At 49.2% G+C, this 26391-nt stretch overlaps 1 protein-coding gene across 1 annotated transcript; it reads left to right on the forward strand.

The window, feature by feature from the left end:
- On the forward strand, positions 1-26192 carry DHRS7C (dehydrogenase/reductase 7C). The gene is made up of 7 exons (XM_073579759.1): positions 1-107; positions 2303-2461; positions 2541-2653; positions 2736-2946; positions 24609-24701; positions 24822-24977; positions 25058-26192. The coding sequence occupies exons 2-7, from the start codon at positions 2308-2310 to the stop codon at positions 25264-25266; spliced, it is 936 nt and encodes a 311-aa protein (XP_073435860.1). The 5' UTR covers positions 1-107; positions 2303-2307; the 3' UTR covers positions 25267-26192.
- The last annotated feature ends 199 nt before the right edge of the window (positions 26193-26391 follow it).

Consider the following 26391-nt stretch of genomic DNA (forward strand, 5'->3'; position numbering starts at 1 on the left):
GCTGACTCCTATTTATATCCAGCGCTGGTCGCAGGCCGGTGACATCCATCCAGGGGACTCTCAAGGACTTTACTGCAGAAAATCATCAATTATCTGAGGGAATTACTGTAAGTAACATCCCTGTTATACCTTGTGCGGTGTGTATTGTGTGCGCTTTATGTTATATCATCAGTGGGTGTCACAAAGAGATTGGGGAGTGGGGTCACATCATGGCCTGTGGGGCGTAACGACCAACCCTGCACTGGGGGTCACATCGCCTTCTGAATTATGCAAATAGAAAATTATATTTGCTATGATACTAGAATAGTGTCGCCAAACAGAGCGTACCGCACAGTGCCCCCATATATAGTGTAGTATGCAGAACTGCACAAAAGCTCAGGCAGGTGCCAATTGGTTAAATAGTAAGTGCCGCGTTGTGAAACCCTGTTTCAATTGCCCATAAACCAATCTGCTGCTGTCTGTACTGCTGTTACATGGTGATTACGGGGGTTAATGAGATCACAGAGAAGATACACTGATGTCATCAGTTAGGGAGGAGCTATTTATTTGTTTGAGATCTAAGCAGTGTGATGTCATCGCCATGTCCTGTGCATGTACTGGGTCTTGTGATTGTGTATGTCCTGTGCATGTACTGGGTTCTGTGATTGTGTATGTCCTGTGAATGTACTGGGTTCTGTGATTGTGTATGTCCTGTGCATGTACTGGGTTCTGTGACTGTGTATGTCCTGTGCATGTACTGGGTCTTGTGATTGTGTATGTCCTGTGCATGTACTGTGAATATACTGGGTTCTGTGACTCTGTATGTCCTGTGCATGTACTGGGTCCTGTAACTGTGCATGTCCTGTTCATGTACTAGATTCTGTGACTCTGTATGTCCTGTGCACGTACTGGGTTCTGTGACTGTGTATGTCCTGTGCATGTACTGGGTTCTGTGACTGTGTATGTCCTGTGCATGTACTCGGTTCTATGACTGTGTATGTCCTGTGCATGTACTGGATTCTGTGACTCTGTATGTCCTGTGCATGTACTCGCGTCTGTGACTGTGTATGTCCTGTGCATGTACTGGGTTGTGACTGTGTATGTCCTGTGCATGTACTGTGTTCTGTGACTGTGTATGTCTTGTGCATGTACTCGGTTCTGTGACTGTGTATGTCCTGTGCATGTACTGGGTCCTGTGACTGTGTATGTGCTGTGCATGTACTCTGTTCTATGACTGTGTATGTCCTGTTCATGTACTTGGTTCTGTAACTGTGTATGTCCTGTGCATGTACTGGGTCTAGTGACTGTGTATGTCCTGTGCATGTACTCGGTTCTATGACTGCATATGTCCTGTGCATGTACTTGGTTCTGTAACTGTGTATGTCCTGTGCATGTACTGGGTTCTGTGACTGTGTTTGTCCTGTGCATGTACTCGGTTCTGTGACTGTGTATGTACTGTGCATGTACTAGGTTCTGTGACTGTGTATGTCCTGTGCATGTACTGGGTTCTGTGACTGTGTATGTCCTGTGCATGTACTCGGTTCTATGACTGTGTATGTCCTGTGCATGTACTGGATTCTGTGACTCTGTATGTCCTGTGCATGCACTGGGTTCTGTGACTGTGTATGTCCTGTGCATGTACTGGGTTCTGTGACTGTGTATGTCCTGTGCATGTACTGGGTTCTGTGACTGTGTATGTCCTGTGCATGTACTGGGTTCTGTGACTGTGTATGTCCTGTGCATGTACTGGGTTCTGTGACTGTGTATGTCCTGTGCATGTACTGGGTTCTGTGACTGTGTATGTCCTGTGCTTGTACTCGGTTCTGTGACTGTGTATGTCCTGTGCATGTACTTGGTCCTGTGACTGTGTATGTCCTGTGCATGTACTCGGTTCTGTGACTGTGTATGTCCTGTGCATGTACTGGGTCCTGTGACTGTGTATGTCCTGTGCATGTACTCAGTTCTGTGACTGTGCATGTCCTGTGCATGTTCTTGGTTCAGTAACTGTGTAGGTCCTGTGCATGTACTGGGTCCTGTTACTGTGCAGTATTTTTGCATTTTTGAGTTCAATCTTTGTATTATCTGTTTTCGATGATCATCAGGATGAAAATCTGATGAAAAAAGAAAATTCCCAAAAATCTGACCTCACTCAAAAAGTAAAAAAAAATAAAAAGTTAGAGTTTCTGAATATTTTACCGCACATGAAATAAGTCCAGGTGGCCATGTGCGCAGTACGGTGCGATATTTCTCATTACGCCATATGATAACATTTTGGGGTTTTTGTATGTTTTTAGGGAAAGTTTTTGAATTTTTTTGCTTTCAGGAACAATGGGATTCCTAACTTTTCTCATTTTGCCGCTGCTCCTACTGGGGATAAGCGGCATCATTTACATCTATCGGGAGGTTGTGCGACTGATGTCCAGATCAGCGGTAAAAAATAAAGTGGTGGTGATCACGGACGCTGTTTCCGGACTGGGTAAAGGTGAGGAGCGGAGAGTGTGGTGGGAGATGGGATGCTACACACGCGGTATTTCGTCAGGTCACCGTTTCACCTTTTCTAGAATGTTCCAGAGTTTTCCACGCCGCCGGCGCTCGCTTGGTTCTCTGCGGTAAAACCTGGGAGAAGCTGGAAGCGCTGCATGACGCCCTGATTAGCGTCGCCGACCCCAGCGTGGTACGTGGTATCTAATCCGTCATGCAGCAATACTGTGGGCGGACGCCATCACACATTGACTGTATTCACTTCCCCTCTACAGACGTTTACCCCCAAACTCGTCCTTCTGGACATTAGCGACATCAACAACATCGAAGCCATGGGCAAAGAGATCCAGGACTGCTACGGCTGCGTGGACGTGCTGATTAACAACGCCAGCATGAAGATCAAGGGACCGGCGCACAGCGTCACCCTGGAGCTGGACAAGAAGATCATGGATGCTAATTATTTTGGCCCCATTACTTTAATCAAAAGTAAGTGAACCCCTAACCTGTTGGCAGGGATGCTGGGGCAGCTCGAGGTTGCGCCCCTCTTTGCTTTTTGCGGCTCAATTTCCAAGAACTGGTTGTTGCATGTGTTTTTCACCTGCTGTTTTCTAGTGTTTTTGGACACCAATGAAAGCTGTAGAGATACTGTAGATAAGACCGGGTTCAGACTTGTGAGAAACTCGCACGAGTCTCGCATCTCAATAGCCGGCACTGCCGCCGGCAATTGGGACCAGAGATTGCGGCTGTAGTAATCGCAGGTCCGCGGGATGCAGTGACGAGGCGGGAGCCGGGGTGAACTTTAAAGTGTAACTTTTATATATACAGTATATGGGTGCCTTTAGGGCTATCCTGAGCAACCGAACAAGCTAACAATAACTGCCCACACAAGGGATCAATACAAGAACACACAGTAATGTGAACACGCTTAACCCGGCAAAGGCCGGTCACTATAGGGCCGCGGTATGGCCAACTATGGGTCCTAAGTTATAAAAGTGTCACTTATCCTCTCTGATGTCCGGCAGGGTCCTGAATGATGATGCTTCGGCGTTGCAGCTGCTGGGCCCAGCCGACGAGATCTGGCGAAGACTTCGGGCATTCCTGTGCCCAGGCGAGTTGGGGGCACAACAGGCCCCGAAAGAGTTCCGTAAGGCGGCGCCCCCCGGCGGAGGCGGTGCGGTGCCGCTTGGGGGCTGGAGAATGGAGGCTGCAGTCCCGAACGGAGCTGCAGGGACCGCGGCTGGCAGCAGACAGGCTGCAGCGGCGAACTGGATTGGGGCGGCGTCGGCCGCGGGCGGCTTCGGGCAGGCCGCAGCCGCGGACTGGAGTGAGGCGGCGTCGGCCGCGGGTGGCAGCAGGTAGGCCGCAGTCACGAACTGGAGTGGGGCGGCTGCTGCGGGCGGGAGCGGGCGGGCCACACCCACGGGGTGGAGTTGGGCGGCGTCTGCCGCAGGCGGAAGCGGACGGGCCGCACCCACGGGGTGGAGTCTGGCGGCGGCTGCCGCGGGAGCGGACAGGCCACACCCGTGGTGCGGAGCCATGCGGCGTCTCTCCTTTGAACGGCTCAGTGCCGTCTCCCTTCTGTCAGCGGTGAGTCTCCCTTCAGTCTCTCCCGTCGCTGCTCTGCTCTCCTTGCTCTGGTTCTGGCTCTCGCTCTGGCTCCCGGGTGCCCTCTAGCTTCCCCGCTTCTCCTCTCCTGCTGCATCGACTGACTCCTGCTGGCGTCCTCAGCCCCTTTTATCGTAGCTCCTTCCCCAACCTTTCTAGAAGTCTCTGCGGTCCGTCCCCCAATTGTGTCCCCGTGAAACAGTCTCCCTAGGAACCTTGGTGACGGCCCCCTTGGTTCTGGCCCGGATACACAGCGGGGACTCCTCCTCCTACACTCCCCCAGCCTGTATGGTCGCCAGTCCTCGGGCAAGGGCTTGGGGAGGCCTGGGTCGGTGTCTCGAGACGAAAGTTTCCTTTGCCATACGAACTGATCCTGTTCGTAGCGTTCGGGGGGTTTGCCAGCTGTTGACCGCTCGAAGCGTCTTGGTTCGACTGTGGTGGAGTAATTTGGGGTGGTGGAAGGTGGCAGGTCGGTCGGGCCTGGTGGGTTGACTGGGTCCACTGGGATCTTATTCCTTGAAGCGTCCGTTTGTACTGCTGGGAGGTCTTCCTCGTCGTCCTCATCCCATACTGCTGGCAGGGGTTCTGAGACCTGAGGCGTGGTCTCGGGTCGCGTGGGGTCAGTGGAAGTACAGGGCCGTAAAATATTACGGTGCACGGTACGGGTAGGGAGATCCCCATCTTTCTCAGGTTGTATTTCGTACACTGGCCCGTCGGGGCTTACTCGGTGCAACACTCGATATGGACTCTCTTCCCAGCGGGATTCCAGCTTGTACTGAGGGCGCTGATCTCGTACGAGTACCCGATCCCTGACCCGGAGGTCAATAGGTTGAGGCAGAGTCCCCCCTGGATGTTCCAGGTCCTGGAGTTTTGTGTGGATGATTCGGTGTAGGGTTTGCAGTCGATGCCGGTGGTTCTGGACCCACGACGAAACCCCCGTCCAAGGTTGTTGTTCTTCCGGATTCAGTTTCACCTCCGTCATCCCTTTGCCTTGCCGGCCGAATAGTAGTGAGTAAGGGGTGTACCCGGTGACTCGGTGTACCCGGTTGTCATATACCCACACTAGCTCAGGAATGTACTCAGGCCAGCAGGCCTTTTGGTCGCTCTCCAGGGTGCGCAACATTTGGATTAGCGTCCGATTAAATCGTTCACAGGCCCCATTCCCCTGTGGGTGGTACCAAGTGGTCCGGGACTTGTCAATACCATATAGGCGGTGTAGCTCTTCCATGACCTTTCCAAGAAAACATGCCCCCTGATCTGAGTGTATTCGTTGGGGGCAGCCATACACTTGGATAAAGTTTTTGCAAATCGCATAGGCGGCTGACTCTGCCGTTTGATCTCGGGTAGGAGTTACCACGGCGAACTTGGTGAAATGGTCCACATGACAAGACAATGTTCTTACCCCTGGTGTGCGGGGCCAATGGTCAAATAGTCTATCATCAAAAGTTCGAGGGGTGCTGATGTTACTATGGTTTGTACTGGGGCCTGCTGCGCGGGTGGTTTAGCTAGCTCGCACAGGCAGCAAGCACGTCAAACTTCTTCCACTACGGTCTGCAAGCGAGGATGGTAAGCTATTTGTTGTAACCACTGAAAAGTCTTTTGAGCCCCAAAATGAGCCCCTTTTTCATGGGCCTCTTGAGCTAGTTCATTAAGTTGGGCTCCTGGTACGACTACTTGCCAAGCTATTGCTGATGTTGTCCGTGACACCGCCTTGTGGTACAATATTCCTCCTTTGATTACCAATTTCTCCCATTGGCGTAGCATCAAGAAAGTGTCCTGAGTCAAAGTTTGTCTCTGAATGTTGTTAGGTACTTTGCCGGTGGCCACCCATTGGCGCAGGGACCCAATCTCTCCATCTTCTTGTTGCTGCTGGATCCACTTGTCCCGGGATTGTTCTAGTATGCCTCTAGTGAGTCCTATGTGGGATTGTTCTCGGGTCGTGGCAGTGAGTCCGGCGGGGGTCAGAGCAAACGGCGTCTCTTCTCCTTCCAGTTCGTCGTCTCGACTGTGCCCCGAGGTTGTACATCGAATCCTGGAGAGGGCGTTAGCATGTACATTCTCCGCTCCCCTTTTATAGATGATCTTGTACTTGAACTTGGCCATCCGGGCCACCCATCGTTGCTCCAGGGTCCCTAATTTGGCATTTTCGAGGTGGGCCAGCGGATTGCTGTCGGTTTGTACCACCACCTCGGAGCCCGCCAGGTACTCTGCGAACCGCTCCGTCATGGCCCACACTACCGCGAGGAGCTCGAGCTTAAAGGAGCTGTAATTGTCGGGATTCCGTTCGGAGTCATGGTGTGATCGATTGTCGTAGGCGATCACTCTTTCCCGGCCGTCTTAGACTTGCAACAATACAGCTCCTAGCCCGTGTAGGCTCCCGTCAGGGTGCAGTATGAACGGTTGCGAGAAATCCGCATAAGCTAACACATGGGCTTCCGAGAGTGCGGCTTTGAGATCTCCGAAAGCCTCTTCCTGCGGTTCTCGCCACTGAATCTTCCATCCATTCGCTCCGGCAGGGGCCCCCTTTAGCAGGTCTTGCAGGGCTCGGGTTGGACGTGCAAAGTTCTTTATGAAGCGACGGTAATATCCAGCTAGCCCCAGGAAGGCTCGCACATCTTTTACCGTTTTGGGGGTAGGCCAGCCCTGGATCGCGGCGATCTTTTCCACGGATGGTCTAACGCCTTCGGTCGAGACGGTATGCCCCAGGTATTCGATCTGTGTACAAACAGGTGGCATTTCTGGGGCTTTACCTTCAACCCGTACTTCTGCAGCCGCCCGGGCACCTGCCCCAAACGCCGCAGGTGGTCCTCAAACGTGGCGGCATATATGATGATGCCGTCCAGGTATATCAACGTGGCCTCAAAGTTGAGATCTCCCAGACACTGCTCCATCAGCCGTTGGAAAGTCCTGGGGGCGTTGGCCAGCCCGAACAGCATACGATTAAATTCAAACAGTCCTATGGGGAGAATGAATGCGGTCTTGGCACGGTATTCCTCTGACATTAGCACCTGCCAGTACCCACTGGCCAGATCTAAAGTCGAGAAGTATGTCGCCTTCCCCAGGGCGGATAGGGACTCCTCTATTCGAGGCAACGGGTACGAGTCTTTGATGGTACAAGCGTTCAATTTCTGATAGTCCACACAGAACCGGAAGGTGCCATCCTTCTTGCGGACCAACACGATGGGGGCCGCCCAGGGACTCTGACTTTCTCGGATAACTCCTTTTCGCAGCATTTGGCCCAGTAGAGTTTTCACCTCCTGATATAGTTGTGGCGGAATCTGCCGATACCGTTCCCTGATGGGAGCCGCTCCTGCAGTGGGGATGCCGTGCGTGATGGCTGTGGTACATCCAAAATCATCCTCATGGCTGGCCTCCTGGTACTGGCCCAAAAGCGTTTCTACCTGGAGGATTTGGGCCGGGGTAAGGCCAGAGAGTTCTGCTCGCATTCTCTCCAGGATGGTTCGGCCCTTTTCTTCGGTCGAGGTCCCGGTGGTCTGAAGAGACTGGATAGACACCGCTCAAGGGTCCCCTGCCTGCACTTTTAGTTGGAACGCGGGGGTTGGAAGCACTTCTTCCAAAGGTCTCACCAGCTTCGCCATTTCGGCTCGTGGCTTCAGGACGATGTCTTGGTCTTCTAGGTTGACGCAGCGCACCAGGACGGTCCCTTTCCACACAGTGGCCAGGGTGCGTGCCACCAGAACTCCATGGGGTAGGCGCTCCAAGAAGCACGGTTCCACTTGCATTTCCACTCCCTCCAGGGGCACCGGTGCCCGGATCGGTATGGCCACTACTGTCTGCCCGGGCGGCAGCACGAGCGGAGGAGCCGCTGGTGCGATCACCTTCCCCAGCACCTCACCCTCCTGGCAGTCCTGTATGACTCGCGCTCCCCGCACCAAGTGCTGGAAGACCCGTCCTTGGGGCGTGCGGGAGCGCCACTGGTTCAGAGTCTCTTGTGTAGGGTCATTGAGGAGTAGATTGCCGAACTCCCGCTGTATGTTCATACCCAGGGTGACCGGATGTTTTTCCTTTGTGTCTCCCCAGGTCAGGATCACTCCTCGGCGGCCGAGGGGTTTGCCACATAGTGAAACCTGCATCCAGACAACACCGACGACTGGAGCTGGTAGCTGGTTGGCGGCTACCAACTTTATCACGGACTCCCCTCTGAGGTCTCACTACTTCGGGAAAATGCTGCCGAAAATAAAGGTACCGTCACACTTAGGGATGCACCAGTGATCCCGACAACGATATGACCCGGTCAGGATCACTGGTGCATCGCTAAATGGTCGCTAGTGAGCTGCCAAACAGGCAGATCTCACCAGCGACAGAGCAGCAGTCGGCGGTCACTACTTACCTGTCAGACGAGTCGATGAAGACATCCTCCCGCCCGCGTCCACGCGTCGCTCATCGCCAAAGCAGGAAGCCCAGCAGGAAGCTGACGACGAGAAACGGCCCAGGTCGTTCTCGCGCGATCAGCGATAGACAGCGGGGGAGCCGGTCGGAGGTAGGTATCACACATAGCGATATCGCTAGTAATATCGCTGCTGCGTCACTAAACCAGTGACGTTATAGCGATATTGCTAGCGATATGACTTAGTGTAACGGGCCCTTAAGTCTCTGGCATGGTCGTTACTTGCGACCCTGTATCTACTAGGCATCGTACGGCACGACCCTTGACCTCTGCCCATACCACTGGACACTGCGCAATCAGATCTTCGTGACTTCCACCACCCCGTGTGTTGGGCTCCGGCTCCGAGCGGCGTTCCCCCAGCTCAGGGTCCCCTGATTTTAATAAGATAAGATAATCCTTTAATCGTCCCACCATGGGGAAATTCAGAATGGCTGGCGGGGCAGGTTCCTCCTGCAATGTGGGCAATCTCAGGCGGAGTTTCCCAATCCTCCACAATCTTAACAGGCGAGTGGTCATGGGAACCGACTCTGGAGCGAGCCGCAATGGTTCGTGCCTTCTCCGCCCGACCCCAGCCGACTTCTTGTGGCCTCTTTCTTCGCTTCTGCCAATTCACCTTTAATACTTTGTAGCTCTTGCCTCATCTCTTGTACCCAGTGGGGTTCTTCCAGGGCGCTTACGGATGCTTCGATACTCCGAGCCATCCCCACAGGGACCGTCACTCCTTGCTCCTGTTCCCGAACACGTGCCTCTTTCCTATCTCCGAAAAGGTCAAATGCGGGTCCACTCGCACCCGCTCTCGCAGAGCCTGTTTCGTCAGGGTGTCTTGTAACCCGGTCACTAAAAGGTCACGTAATGTTACGTCCACGGTCCCCACGCCGACCCCATCCTTCCTTACAATGGCTACAAACAATTCCTGCAAAACATTCATATATTGCATCACTGTTTCCCCCTCTTTCTGCATGCGACTAAACATCCGGGTTCTCAGTTCTCCCACATCAGTCGGGTCCCCATGGGTCTCCTCTAAGATCTGTAACACCCTGGCGAAGGTGTTTCGCTGCCCTGCGGGCCTCAACATTACGGAATCCCAGGCAACCCCGTCCAGCGCCATTAGGGCCACTTCTGTCTCTAGGTCAGGGGTCAGCGGATGCATCCTAAACAGCCCTCCCATTCGCTCCGTCCAGCTCCACAGCATAGTATTGCTGCCAGAGAACCTGGGTAGATTGCTCAGCATAGCCCCCAAGGATAGGCTGGGCCGGGGCCCACCGTTGCCCCCCTTGCCCACACCATCTCCGCTCGCGCTGGGAGACTGCATCCTGCCGACTACGCCAAATGTAGCAATCGCAGGTCCGCGGGATGCAGTGACGAGGCGGGAGCCAGGGTGAACTTTAAAGTGTAACTTTTATATATATGAGTGCCTTTAGGGCTACCCTGAGCAACCGAACAAGCTAACAATAACTGCCCACACAGGGGATCAATACAAGAGCACACGGTAATGCGAACACGACTAACCCGGCAAAGGCCGGTCACTATAGGGCCGCGGTATGGCCGACTATGGGTCCTTAGTTATAAAAGTGTCACTTATCCTCTCTGACGTCTGGCAGGGTCCTGAATGATGATGCTTCGGCGTTGCAGCCACTGGGCCCAGCCGACGAGGTTCTGGCGAAGACTTCGGGCGTTCCTGTGCCCAGGCGAGGTGGGGGCACAACAGGCCCCGGAAGATTCCCGCAAGGCGGCGGCGGTGCGGTGCCACTTGGGGGCTGGAGAATGGAGTCCGCAGCCCCGAACGGTGCTGCAGGGACCGCGGCTGGCAGCGGACAGGCCGCAGCCGCGAACTGGAGTGGGGCGTCGTCGGTCGCGGGCAGGCCGCAGCCACAGACTGGAGTGAGGTGGCGTTGGCCGCGGATGGCAGCAGGTAGGCCGCAGCCGTAAATTGGAGCGGGGCGGCGTCTGCCACGGGCGAGAGCGGACGGGCCTCACCCGCGGGGTGGATTGTGTCCCCCGGAAACAGTCTCCCTAGAAACCTTGGTGACGGCCCCCTTGGTTCCGGCCCGGATACACAGCGGGGACTCCTCCTCCTACACGACTGCATAGAAAGACATGCAGCCGCACACTCAGTCCTGAGTAGCGGCGGCAGTGCTGGGTATTGAGATGTGAGACTCGTGTGAGTTTCTCGCAAGTCTGACCCCGGCCTAATAGATAGATGTAGACAGAGATAAAGACATATAATTGTGCCCTATAGAGCTTATTGGATAGATAAAATAAATGATTTGGGGGTCCTCCCCATTTTTGGTAACCAGTGAAGGTATAGAAGACAGCAGTGAGCTGATATTATCAGGCTGGTAAGGTCCCTGGATATTGTCCCCTTCCCTGATATTTATACCAAACTCCATTACCCCGATTGCCAATGCACCATAGCAATCTGGAAGAATGAAGGTGAAGCATCAGAATTTAATGTGATGCACCACTTCTGGGTCGTAAAGTGCCCAAGCGACATAGTTGTGGGGGAGTTGCTGCTCCCTCTCGCTCTGGCACTCTACTGACAACAGGTGTCCCTGTCCCGGCGTGCTGCTGTGTGTAGGGTGCATCACACTTACCTCTGTCCTGCAGGACTCCAATGACTCCAGGTTTTCCGCTTCTAGAACCAGGACAGCAATCAATCCAGGGGACACAAGTTTTGTAAAAATAATCAAACTTTTACTTGGACAGTTGGCAGTCTTTACAAACCAGCATTTAGTATAAGGTCCAACGATTATCGTCTTTCCCACACGTAATGGATACAGCTTCCGCCCTGGTTCTCGATATAGGTGGAGTGTCCCTCTTGCTATCTTCACTGCACTAGGAAGTCCTTTTCCACCACTAGCAGTGCACCCGCATTACAACACCTCCTGCCTCAGAGACGGAATTACACGGAAGGGTATTTGTAGCAATCAACTGCCCCTAATACAAGCCCACGTTGTCCCTAGCAGCCCAGTGCGTGAGACTGCTGCTGTCACTTCACACTTCACTTCCTGAACTTGGCACTAACTCTTAGTTCTCCCTCCCCAAACTGGGCCGGGCATTACAGGTAACCCTGACTAGGCTAGGCTGCAGCCCCAGTGGTTGTTGCCCAGTGGGGTAACAACCATAGTCGCAGAGGTCACGACCGGGCTCGTGAGGGTGAAGGGCCCGCCGACACCAGTGTAAACTTCAACAGGATGTGCATCCTCAGCTGAAGTGTATTGCGCTTCAGGGATCCGTGAGGAGCAATACACACTGCCAGCCAATCAGAAGCCAGAAGCTGACGTCGGCATGCATGTTACTGAGGCGCATGACAGTGACATCATGCGCCCGCATCACTTGCACGCTGAAATCAGCTGCTGGCTTCAGAAGAGGACGCCATGCGGCAGGGGAGCAGTGGGAAGGTGAGTTTAGAGGTTTTTTTCTATGCATTAAAGAACAGCTGCAGAACGAGGGACATATACCAGGATGGGGGATATCTACAGGTGCGTCTCACAAAATAAGAATATCATCAAAAGCTTAATTTATTTCAGTTCTTCAATACAAAAAGTGAGTCTCCTATATTATATAGAGTCATTACACACAGAGTGATCTATTTCACGTGTTTATTTCTGGTAATGTTGATGATTATGGCTTACAGCCAATGAAAACCCAAAAGTCATCATCTCAGTAAATTAGAATACTTTATAACACCAGCTTGAAAAATGATTGTAAAATCCGAAATGTTGTCCTACTGAAATATATGTTCAGTAAATGCACTCCATACTTGGTCCTGGCTCCTTTGACATCAATTACTCCATTAATGCGGCGTGGCATGGAGGCGATCAGCCTGTGGCACTGCTGAGGGGTTATGGAAGCCCAGGTTGCTTTGATAGCAGCCGTCAGATCGTCTGCATTGTTGGGTCTGGTGTCTCAGATCTTCCTCTTGACAATACCCCATATCAGTTATGATATTCTAATTTAGTGAGAAGCACCTGTATCTATTTATCTAAATGCGCTAAGCAGCTTCTGTCCGGTTGTAACTTGGTGACGTCACATCCAGACAGAAGCTGCCTTTGGCGGTAGCACTGTGCCTCTTCTGCCCCCTGCACACTCCCCGACACCATATACTGTACCTTTCTAACACACACCTTCCTCACCATGCCAGCCGTCACCACACACCTCTTGCCATGTTAACCCTCAACACACAGTCCTCCTCAACACACACTCCTCTCACCTTTCACCATCTCCACCTACGTCCCCCCCTCTTTCACTCCACATACGACCCTTTCTCTCACTCCGTCTCTCATACTGACGCCGTCATCGCTGCTGCTCCACGATCGCCGTCGGCGAGATTTCACCGACGCCATCTTGAGGATCGCGGGATTTCGCCGATCCAAGATGGCGTCGCCGCAAGAACATGTCGCCGGCGTGGACGACGTCGGGATCCAAGATGGCGTCGGCAAAATCTCGCGAGATTTTGCCGACGCCATCTTGGATCCCGCGGAATTTCGTCATTTACCTCACGCCGACTTGCTGTGCGGACGCGTTGCCTTGCTCCTCTGCCTGTTCACTGCCCTTGTCTAATTACAGGGCCAATTTGCCTCTACCACTTCATAACTACCGCTGGGCAATTACAGGGCCAATTTTGCCTCGACTAGGAGGACACCAGTTTCTTCAAACGTTAAGCATAACTACAGGAGGAGCCCAGTTTAAGTCTCGTCATTTATCTCACGCCATTTATATGCCTTGTTTTGCTGTACATTAAGTATAAGAGGGGAGATGTGTATCATCAAAATTCTTTCATTTGGTGATATGAACCCGGATGTCAAGGTCCAGCATCATATTTGCTGCTGAGATATGTTATTTCCTCTTTTAACAGGGCTGGGTTTTTGTGAACAGCTAAAGAGATGGGCGGGATGGCTGTTCACCACATCTCCTTCTCAAGGTGCGCTGCTCACAGTGCCGCACAACACATGGTCAACGCTACATCACTATCCACTAGCCTTAATCTAGTATATATATATATCTGGATGGACCCAGGACGAGGGACATATATACCAAGATGGGCCCAGGATAAGGGACATATATACCAGGATGGGGGGACATATATACCAGGATGGGCCCAGGATAAGGGACATATATACCAGGATGGGGGGACATATATACCAGGATGGGCCTAGGATAAGGGACATATATACCAGGATAAGGGACATATATACCAGGATGGGCCCAGGATAAGAGACATATATACCAAGATGGGCCCAGGATAAGAGACATATATACCAGGATGGGCCCAGGATAAGAGACATATATACCAAGATGGGCCCAGGATAAGAGACATATATACCAAGATGGGGGGACATATATACCAGGATGGGCCTAGAATAAGGGACATATATACCAAGATGGAGCCCAGGATAAGGGACATATATACCAGGATGGGGGGACATATATATACCAGGATGGAGCCCAGAATAAGGGACATATATACCAGGATGGGCCCAGGATAAGGGACATATACCAGGATGGGGAGACATATATACCAGGATGGAGCCCAAGATAAGGGACATATATACCAAGATGGAGCCCAGGATAAGGGACATATATACCAAGATGGAGCCCAGGATAAGGGACATATATACCAGGATGGAGCCCAGGATAAGGGACATATATATCAGGATGGGCCTAGGATAAGGGACATATATACCAGGATGGAGCCCAGGGTAAGCAGCCTATATACCAGGATAAGAGACATATGTACCAGGATGGGCCCAGGATAAGAAACATATAATCCAGGATAGAGCCCAGGATAAGGAACATATATACCAAGATGGGCCCAGGATAAGGAACATAATTACCAAGATGGAGCCCATAATAAGGGACATATATACCAGTATGGGGGGACATATATACCAGGATGGAGCCCAGGATAAGGGACATATATACTGTGATGGTGTGATATGTTATGTGCGTATCATGTTGTGTATATTTATATTTTACGGATTTCCATAGTGTTTTCTTGTTGCCCTGTATCATTCTGTGTATTCCCCATATTGTCTAGAGTCTAAATTACCTTCCAAAAGTCTGATAATTGAATTAGCTCACTTACTGTCTGCAGCCTGACTGTATCTATGTCTCTTGATGAACCCCCTGTAGTGCCTTAATCCCCAAGGCACCTTTGTCAGGTCTGGGAGGCCTGAAAACCACCCCAACCTGTGACTACCTCTGGACATAAGGAGGGGGCTGGGGAGGACAGGAGCTGTTAAAGTCAGACCTTGTGTGGTGATGATTGTGTGAAGACAGCACGTCAGAGAGAAGGGGAAGCATATGGACCCATTTTATCCTCTGGCTGCTGGATTTTTGGACTCTCATCTCCCTGGACATTCATCCTGTTACTGAGCTGCATTTGTGTTCTGGACTATTGTATCCTCAGTGTGGGGGATTGTTTATAGACCTTTTAGCTTTGCCTATAATAAAGGTCTTGGGATTGTTCACACTTCCCTCGCTCTGTTAATTGTATGGTATCAGAGAAGGACCCCTTGACATATACCAAGATGAAACCCAGGATAAGGGACATATATATAAGGATGGACCTAGGATAAGGGACATATATACCAGGATGGAGCCCAGGGTAAGTGGCCTATATACCAGGATAAGGGACATATGTACCAGGATGGGCCCAGGATAAGGAACATACATACAAGGATGGGGATAGATATACCAGGAAGGGCCCAGGATAAGGAACATATATACCAAGATGGAGCCCAGGATAAGGGACATATATACCAGGATGGGCCCAGGATAAGGAACATATATACCCGGATGGGCCCAGGATGGGGGGACATACTGTATATAACAGGATGCAATTTCAAATATATTGTGGCACTACTGAGTAGGTGCACAAAAAGAAGGTTCCCACACCAGAATAAGTAATTGAAAAAATTTTTGGCACTCAACTTTTGCGATATGTGAAGGATTTTATTTGCAGTCACAAATATTAGACGTTTCAGCTATGACTATAAGCCTTCATCAGTAAACAAGACTGCTCATGTTCAATTACACAAGACTGTTCATATTCAATGTGTCAACAGGACCGGGGATTCCCAGCCAGTTTCCCATGCCAGTACTGGCCTGGCCTCAAGCTGCTTAGCGGCTGCGATCTGACAAGGGCATGCAAATTCAGCTTAGAATGGCTGTTGAACATGAGCAAGTCTTGTGTACTGATGAAGGCTTATTGTCATAGCTGAAACGCCTAATATTTGTGACTGCAAATAAAATCCTTCACATATCGCAAAAGTTGAGTGCCAACATTTTTTTCAATTATATATACCAGGATGGGCCCAGGATAAGGAACATATATACCAAGATGGAGCCCAGGATAAGGGACATATGTACCAGGATGGGCCCAGGATAAGGGACATATATACCAGGATGGGCCCAGGATAAGGGACATATGTACCAGGATGGGCCCAGTATAAGAGACATATGTACCAGGATGGAGCCCGGGATAAGGGACACATGTACCAGGATGGGCCCAGGATAAGGGACATATTACCAGGATGGAGCCCGGGATAAGGGACACATGTACCAGGATGGGCCCAGGATAAGGGACATATATACCAGGATGGAGCCCGGGATAAGGGACATATGTACCAGGATGGGCCCAGTATAAGAGACATATATACCAGGATGGGCCCAGGATAAGGGACATATGTACCAGGATGGGCCCAGTATAAGAGACATATGTACCAGGATGGAGCCCGGGATAAGGGACACATGTACCAGGATGGGCCCAGGATAAAGGACATATGTACCAGGATGGAGCCCGGGATAAGGGACATATGTACCAGGATGGGCCCAGTATAAGAGACATATATACCAGGATGGGCCCAGGATAAGGGACATATATACCAGGATGGGCCCAGTATAAGAGACATATGTACCAGGATGGAGCCCGGGATAAGGGACACATGTACCAGGATGGGCCCAGGATAAGGGACATATGTACCAGGATGGAGCCCGGGATAAGGGACATATGTACCAGGATGGGCCCAGTATAAGAGACATATATACCAAGATGGAGCCCAGGATAAGGAACATACACACCAGGATGGGCCCAGTATAAGGGACATATATACCAAGATGGAGCCCAGGATAAGGGACACATGTACCAGGATGGGCCCAGGATAAGGGACATATACCAGGATGGGGGGACATATATACCAGGATGGGCCCAGTATAAGGGACATATACACCAGGATGGGCCCAGGATAAGGAACATATATACCAAGATGGAGCCCAGGATAAGGAACATATATACCAAGATGGAGCCCAGGATAAGGGACATATGTACCAGGATGGGCCCAGGATAAGGGACATATGTACCAGGATGGGCCCAGGATAAGGGACATATGTACCAGGATGGGCCCAGGATAAGGGACATATATACCAGGATGGGCCCAGGATAAGGGGACATATATACCAGGATGGGCCCAGTATAAGGGACATATATACCAAAATGGAGCCCAGGATAAGGGACATATGTACCAGGATGGGCCCAGGATGGGGGGACATATATACCAGGATGGGCTCAGTATAAGGGACATATATACCAGGATGGGCCCAGGATAAGGAACATATATACCAAGATGGAGCCCAGGATAAGGAACATATATATACCAAGATGGAGCCCAGGATAAGGGACATATGTACCAGGATGGGCCCAGGATAAGAGACATATATACCAGGATGGGCACAGGATGGGGGGACATATATACCAGGATGGGCCCAGTATAAGGGACATATATACCAGGATGGGCCCAGGATAAGGAACATATATACCAAGATGGAGCCCAGGATAAGGGACATATGTACCAGGATGGGCCCAGGATAAGGGACATATATACCAAGATGGAGCCCAGGATAAGGAACATATATACCAGGATGGGCCCAGGATAAGGGACATATATACCAGGATGGGCCCAGGATAAGGGGACATATATACCAGGATGGGCCCAGTATAAGGGACATATATACCAAGATGGAGCCCAGGATAAGGGACATATGTACCAGGATGGGCCCAGGATGGGGGGACATACAGTGGGGCAAAAAAGTATTTAGTCAGTCAGCAATAGTGCAAGTTCCACCACTTAAAAAGATGAGAGGTGTCTGTAATTTACATCATAGGTAGACCTCAACTATGGGAGACAAACTGAGAAAAAAAAATCCAGAAAATCACATTGTCTGTTTTTTTTTCCTTTTATTTGCATATTATGGTAGAAAATAAGTATTTGGTCAGAAACAAAATTTCATCTCAATACTTTGTGATATATCCTTTGTTGGCAATGACAGAGGTCAAACGTTTTCTGTAAGTCTTCACAAGGTTGCCACACACTGTTGTTGGTATGTTGGCCCATTCCTCCATGCAGATCTCCTCTAGAGCAGTGATGTTTTTGGCTTTTCGCTTGGCAACACGGACTTTCAACTCCCTCCAAAGGTTTTCTATAGGGTTGAGATCTGGAGACTGGCTAGGCCACTCCAGGACCTTGAAATGCTTCTTACGAAGCCACTCCTTCGTTGCCCTGGCAGTGTGCTTTGGATCATTGTCATGTTGAAAGACCCAGCCACGTTTCATCATCAATGCCCTTGCTGATGGAAGGAGGTTTGCAATCAAAATCTCACGATATAAGGCCCCATTCATTCTTTCATGTACCCGGATCAGTCGTCCTGGCCCCTTTGCAGAGAAACAGCCCCAAAGCATGATGTTTCCACCACCATGCTTTACAGTAGGTATGGTGTTTGATGGATGCAACTCAGTATTCTTTTTCCTCCAAACACGACAAGTTGTGTTTCTACCAAACAGTTCCAGTTTGGTTTCATCAGACCATAGGACATTCTCCCAAAACTCCTCTGGATCATCCAAATGCTCTCTAGCAAACTTCAGACGGGCCCGGACATGTACAGGCTTAAGCAGTGGGACACGTCTGGCACTGCAGGATCTGAGTCCATGGTGGCGTAGTGTGTTACTTATGGTAGGCCTTGTTACATTGGTCCCAGCTCTCTGCAGTTCATTCACTAGGTCCCCCCGCGTGGTTCTGGGATTTTTGCTCACCGTTCTTGTGATCATTCTGACCCCACGGGGTGGGATTTTGCATGGAGCACCAGATCGAGGGAGATTATCAGTGGTCTTGTATGTCTTCCATTTTCTAATTATTGCTCCCACAGTTGATTTCTTCACTCCAAGCTGGTTGGCTATTGCAGATTCAGTCTTCCCAGCCTGGTGCAGGGCTACAATTTTGTTTCTGGTGTCCTTTGACAGTTCTTTGGTCTTCACCATAGTGGAGTTTGGAGTCAGACTGTTTGAGGGTATGCACAGGTGTCTTTTTATACTGATAACAAGTTTAAACAGGTGCCATTACTACAGGTAATGAGTGGAGGAAAGAGGAGACTCTTAAAGAAGAAGTTACAGGTCTGTGAGAGCCAGAAATCTTGATTGCTTGTTTCTGACCAAATACTTATTTTCCACCATAATATGCAAATAAAAGGAAAAAAAAAACAGACAATGTGATTTTCTGGATTTTTTTTTCTCAGTTTGTCTCCCATAGTTGAGGTCTACCTATGATGTAGATTACAGACGCCTCTCATCTTTTTAAGTGGTGGAACTTGCACTATTGCTGACTGACTAAATACTTTTTTGCCCCACTGTATATACCAGGATGGGCTCAGTATAAGGGACATATATACCAGGATGGGCCCAGGATAAGGAACATATATACCAAGATGGAGCCCAGGATAAGGAACATATATATACCAAGATGGAGCCCAGGATAAGGGACATATGTACCAGGATGGGCCCAGGATAAGAGACATATATACCAGGATGGGCACAGGATGGGGGACATATATACCAGGATGGGCCCAGTATAAGGGACATATATACCAGGATGGGCCCAGGATAAGGAACATATATACCAAGATGGAGCCCAGGATAAGGGACATATGTACCAGGATGGGCCCAGGATAAGGGACATATATACCAAGATGGAGCCCAGGATAAGGAACATATATACCAAGATGGAGCCCAGGATAAGGGACATATATACCAGGATTGGCCCAGGATAAGGGACATATATACCAGGATGGGCCCAGGATAAGGGACATATATACCAAGATGGAGCCCAGGATGGGGGGACATATATATCAGGATGGGCCCAGTATAAGAGATATATATACCAGGATGGGCCCAGGATGGGGGGACATATATACCAGGATGGAGCCCAGTATGAGGGACATATATACCAGGACGGGCCCAGGATAAGGGACATACATACCAAGATGGAGCCCAGGATAAGGGACATATGTACCAGGATGGGCCCAGGATAAGGAACATATATACCAAGATGGAGCCCAGGATAAGGGACATATGTACCAGGATGGGCCCAGGATAAGGGACATATATACCAGGATGGGCCCAGGATGGGGGGACATATATACCAGGATGGGCCCAGTATAAGGGACATACATACCAAGATGGAGCCCAGGATAAGGAACATATATACCAGGATGGGCCCAGGATTAGAGACATATATACCAGGATGGGCACAGGATGGGGGGACATATATACCAGGATGGGCCCAGTATAAGGGAGATATATACCAGGATGGGCCCAGGATAAGGAACATATAAACCAGGATGGGACCCAGGATAAGGGACATATATACCAGGATGGAGCCCAGGATAAGGGACATATATACCAGGATGGAGCCCAGGATAAGGGACATATATTCCAGGAAGGGCCCAGGATAAGGGACATATGTACCAGGATGAGCCCAGGATAAGGGACATATATACCAGGATGGGCCCAGGATAAGGGACATATAAACCAGGATGGGGGGACATATATATACCAGGATGGAACCCAGAATAAGGGACATATATACCAGGATGGAGCCCAGGATAAGGGACATATATATCAGGATGGGGGGACATATATACCAGGACGGGCCCAGGATAAGGGACATATGTACCAGGACGAGCCCAGGATAAGGGACATATATACCAAGATGGAGCCCAGGATAAGGGACATATATACCAGGATGGAGCCCAGGATAAGGAACATATATACCAAGATGGGCCCAGGATAAGGGACATATATACAAGGATGGAGCCCAGGATTAGGGACATATATACCAAGATGGGCCCAGGATAAGGGACATATATACCAGGATGGAGCCCAGGATAAGGGACATATATACCAAGATGGGCCCAGGATAAGGGACATATATACAAGGATGGAGCCCAGGATAAGGGACATATATACCAGGATGGGCCCAGTATAAGGGAGATATATACCAGGATGGGCCCAGGATAAGGAACATATATACCAAGATGGGCCCAGGATAAGGGACATATATACAAGGATGGAGCCCAGGATAAGGAACATATATACCAAGATGGGCCCAGGATAAGGAGCATATATACCAGGATGGAGCCCAGGATAAGGGACATATATACCAAGATGGGCCCAGGATAAGGGACATATATACAAGGATGGAGCCCAGGATAAGGGACATATATACCAGGATGGAGCCCAGGATAAGGGAGATATATACCAGGATGGGCCCAGGATAAGGAACATATATACCAAGATGGGCCCAGGATAAGGGACATATATACAAGGATGGAGCCCAGGATAAGGGACATATATACAAGGATGGAGCCCAGGATAAGGAACATATATACCAAGATGGGCCCAGGATAAGGAACATATATACCACGATGGGCCCAGGATAAGGGACATATATACAAGGATGGAGCCCAGGATAAGGGACATATATACCAGGACAGGGGACTTATATACATAATGGGGTAGGGCCCGGCAGCATCTCGTTTGACCTTGTAGGATTTAGAATACTACATGGGCCCATGACTCTAGTTGTGCCTCTGTGTCTGTCTAGATCTATCTCCATCTAATTATCTATATCTATAGATCCGACAGAAAAAGGAGACTCTCTTCTCCAGTGATTAATGTAAAAATCCTTTATTTTTACATCAATTCACCATACCTCTTTATAGCGTTTTTGACTGGCTTCGCTGCCATCAGGATTGCCTTCAGGTTCGTTTTTAGAAATCTGCAGTGAAAAAAGCGCCAGAAAAGCGCAGCGTGCGCACATGGCCTTTGTATTCTGTATTTTGGGGAGGTGACGTGGCCGAAAAACAACAATTCTACCATTTCAATTTTTTTTCTTTTTTTGTTTGACTTTCACCAGATAGAATACATTAAGATTATTCTACTATTTTTCACAGATAATCACGCAGCTATGCCAAATATGAAAACTTTTTTCATTTTTTGGGGGATTTTATCGTATGACCTGAAGTGTTGTTTTTTTATGATTTTGAATTATTTTTCACATTTTTATTGATTTTTCCAAGAATAGGTGTACAAACTTGGCAGACGGGGGCAGCCTTCAGTAAGTCCATGGATCCCATAACAATGCCAACGTGAGCATGTCGCACAAGGGGTGTTTGCAGGAACATCCCCATTGTCTAAACCAGCGATGTCAAACTCAAATACACAGAGGTCAAAATTAAAATCTCGGACCAAGTCGCGGCCAACCGCGATATTTATTACAAAAATGTCTACAATTCAGGAAGTTTTATCTTGTCATCAAATATAACGATGGATCGTTTCCACATGGAGACAAACTTAAAGGGTCGTCCCACTAATAAAGTACCTTTTATTAGCAGATCTTAATAGTAACAGATCTCATTAAAAGAAAATTGGGTATCTGACCCTATTATACCCCCCTCCACACGTCACCCCAACAAAGTATGGTAACCCCCCCAACACAGTATGATGCCCCAATTGTAATACTCACACAGCCCTTCATGTGGTATAATGGGCCCCACATAGTCCTCTATACAGTATAATGCAGCCAACACAGTCCTCCATATAGAATAATGGCCCCATATAGTATAATGATTCCACATAGTTCTCCAGTTAGTATAATGGCCGCACATAGTTGTTTATACAGAATATTAGCCTCACATAGTCCTCTTTACAGTATAAAGCGTCCAACACAGTCCTCCATATAGAATAATGGCCCCATATAGTATAATGATTCCACATAGTTCTCCAGTTAGTATAATGGCCGCACATAGTTGTTTATACAGAATATTAGCCTCACATAGTCCTCTTTACAGTATAAAGCGTCCAACACAGTCCTCCATATAGAATAATGGCCCCATATAGTCCTTCATATAGTATAATGGCCCCATGTAGCCCTCTATACAGAGTATTGGCCCCATATAGTCCTCTCTTCAGTATAATGGCTCCACATAGTCCTCTATACAGTATAATGAGCCCCATATAATCCTCTATACAGTATAATGGGCCCAACATAGTCCTCTATACAGTATAATAGTCCACACATAATCCTCCATACAGAATAATGGGCCCACACAGTCCTTCATATAGAATAATGGTTCCACATAGTTCTCCTTATAAAATAATGGCAACACATATTCCTTAATACAGAATATTGGCCCCATATATGCCTCTCTTCAGTATAATGGCTCGACATAGTCCTCTATACAGAATAATGGGCCCCAGATAGGGTTCCCTAATACCACCAGGACACCACGCTGCCAGCAGTTCCTGCTTTGATACTAAAGCCTATATCAGGTCAGTAACCTACCCACCGGTAGCGTGGTTTGGTGCGGAGTACATGTCAGTTCGATCATAGAGCAAAAAGAATGAAACTAGTAAATTTATTAGTTTACTCCAGAAAATATCGGCAGTGTTTACAAAAATACAAAAAATTACAAAAGGAGGCACAATACAGTATGTACAGACAGTTACAAAAAAAAGGGATTAAAATAAGAAACTTACTCTATGTCAGTCACCGGTATGACGTGTCGATAAAGGGGAGGAGCGCCGTCCCAAGGAAAAATGGCTCATCAGCACAGCGTGGATGGCTCTCCGGGCATCTGACACCTCCCTAATTGAGCATTTCGGTTTTATGCTTTGGCCCAAAACCAAGGGACTCCTCCCTGGCTGACCTCACTTGTTGAGCTGTGTTAGAGGACGTACGCCCCTTTTGAAAAGTTATTAAAACCTACTATGGTCCATATCTTTGGCTGGGGGGCTCATAGGGCAACCAAATATGATATGTCTTCGTGTTACTTGGGGGCAGAAATTATTTCCCCGGTTCCTGATGGCCACACCGGCTGCAAAACATTGCCGTGCATAGCCCTAATTCTAGTGATTCTGGAAATACAGTTTTCCTGTCTCTAGGATTATTGTGTGTTATTAAATTCGACCTGGAATAGACAAAGGAAATCTTGGAGGGATAAACCGCCAGATGCAGCAAAAGTGACCATCTGCTGAAGGAAGGGGGGCGTGGATAGTTTCACAGAGGCAGAGAGAGGGGTGGCTGCAGCTGAGAGGGGGATCGCTGGTGAAGCTGGCTTGTTCACAAACCAATGGGGGGAAGGGCAGTAATCCAGCTTTGGCTGTGTACCTAGGATATAACTCATATTTTCCTGACAGACATCATCACGCTTGCTGCGCTGAGATATCAGATGCAGAGGAAGCATAATGAGGGAGGCAGCGGACGGCTTCCCTCTTCCATCACTGATTTCAACTGTATCTGCATTCAAGATACTGATACAATTGAAAATGTGATGCCGAGTGGGGGTGGAGGTAGTGGAGGTGATGGCGCAAAATATAACCACCCTGTGGGTCAGATTTGGCCTACGGCCCAGAGTTTGACATCTATGGTCTAAATGGTGCTGGAATCGGTGCCCGTTCATATCCCATTCAGGTGCCTGCTGTATAAAACAGCTCCACACATGCACCAAGTGGGTCCTCCGAGCACAGTGAACCCTTACCTGGGTGGAAAAGGAAAAAACAAAAAATTAGGAGGACTGACCGAAAGCAATCTGAGTCGGCACACTCAATGCCAGTCAGCAGCTGCTAAAGCAAGCGCAATTATGTTTTGCATAAAAAGAGAATTCTGCGATTCCGATATGACATTATCCCCTGTAAATCAGACCTAGGATCGCCATCAAGTGGTCGGCACAGAATATTTAAGTAAGCTAAATTTTGAAAAATGTTCTTCCCTTTGACAAACCCAATGGTGACTTCTCCCCGCAGCTATTCTTCCTCATATGATATCTCGAAGGACGGGACAGATTGTTCTAGTCAACAACATACAAGGAAAACTTTGCGTCCCCTTCCGTGCGGCCTGTGAGTATTACCGTCAATTTTCTGATTTTGTATTTTTTGTGAAAATTTGGGTCGCCCCCGGAACGTTTCGCTCATCATACATTTTGAGTATTGCGCCAAGACGTCTCAATCTTTGTGTAGACGCGGCCTCGAAACACGCCATCCAGGGCTTCTTCGACTGCCTGAGAGCTGAAGTGGAGGAGTTCGATGTTTTCGTCAGCACCGTCAGCCCCACGTTCATCCGGTCGTACCACGTACAGCCTGAACCCGGGAACTTCGAAGCCTCCATCTGGAAATGTAAGGCCACCATGGCGCTGCCACCACAACTCCCGGGTGTCGGCAGTGACGGGTCCATTATTAACCCTATCATGTCACAGTCTTTTTCAGGAAGCTCTCGTACGGCGTGCACCCAGTGGAGGTGGCCGAGGAAGTCCTGCGCACGGTCAGCCGAAGAAAACAGGAAGTTTTCATGGCGAATCCCATCCCCAAAGTGGCGCTCTACATCAGAACCTTCCTCCCAGAACTATTCTTTGCCGTTGTGGCCACGGGGGTGAAGGAAAAACATTTTGTGGAAGAGGAAAAATAAATGAAAGCCTTTAATATTCTCCCGTCCATGAACCATATCCGATAATTCGCAGAAAGATACAGGTCCTCTCATTTGTTTCATATCATATCTTAGTGTCCTGATACACAGCTCCAAATCCTCTGCAGAAACAGATTAAAACTCGGACTACTCGTGTCTACCACCAGAGGGAGCTGAAGAACGTAACGCAGACTGATATGCCATTGAACTTCATAGTAAATCTGTCTGCAGAGAGCTCCCTCTAGTGGCCGCTGTAGGAGATTTGCAGCTGTGCGTCAGAATATTGGGGCTTCAGCCTCGATTTTTGGAACTTTGCCCTTTCCTTTATTACAGGATGACAATGGAAATAAGAACATTAATAATATTAGTAATAAGATGCGAATAAAGGGGATGCTCCAGCTGGTGTCCACATGCACATTCAGGGAGGTTTTGGGGGCTTATGGCTTACAAAAAAGGGGATGTAGGAAAAAAAAATTGGAGATGATTTGTGCCAAAAAGTGCGCACGTGTGTGTTTATTATGTGTTTTGTGCCAAGAACGAAGGTGAGGTTTTGAAAAATGGGGTGCACTGAACGGCGCCAAAATATTTGGTGTAGAGTAAGCTAATCCAGAGGAAGCGTGAAGGAGTGACGGGAAAAAGCGAGAGGTTCGGAAATGTTGTGGGGATAAACCTTCCCTTTAAGAACAGTAGTTGTTGGAGGTTAGTATACCTTTAAATGTATGTGCAGGTGGGGGGCAGTGCAGTACCCCGATAGTATAGATGACTTGTAAGTGATGGCAATCCCTACTCCATGTTCCTCCAAGCCTCCCCCATCAAAATGTCTTCTCCTGCTACTTTGTGACTCAAGTGGGATGAGCTAAAACAAGTCTGTGTTGTGCAGGGAGGCAGTGCACTGTACGGCAGAAAAATTAAAATCTATCCAAACATCAGGATGGAGTGGTTATTCTATTATCCTGGCGCTATATGGCGGCATTATATACGCACTAGTGATATATTACCAATAATCCTGTAGGGTAGAATTAAAGGGGCAGAACACAATTTATCACTGGGCTCATAGACTTTCTAATACTTGGAGGAGAGCCTTGTACTTTGTTTTAATGATCGGTGGGGTCTTGTTGCTGAGTGAAG

The sequence above is a fragment of the Dendrobates tinctorius genome, unplaced genomic scaffold (genome assembly GCF_039654945.1).
Source record: "Dendrobates tinctorius isolate UK_male_01 unplaced genomic scaffold, ASM3965494v1 ptg000063l, whole genome shotgun sequence".
NCBI lineage: Eukaryota > Metazoa > Chordata > Amphibia > Anura > Dendrobatidae > Dendrobates > Dendrobates tinctorius.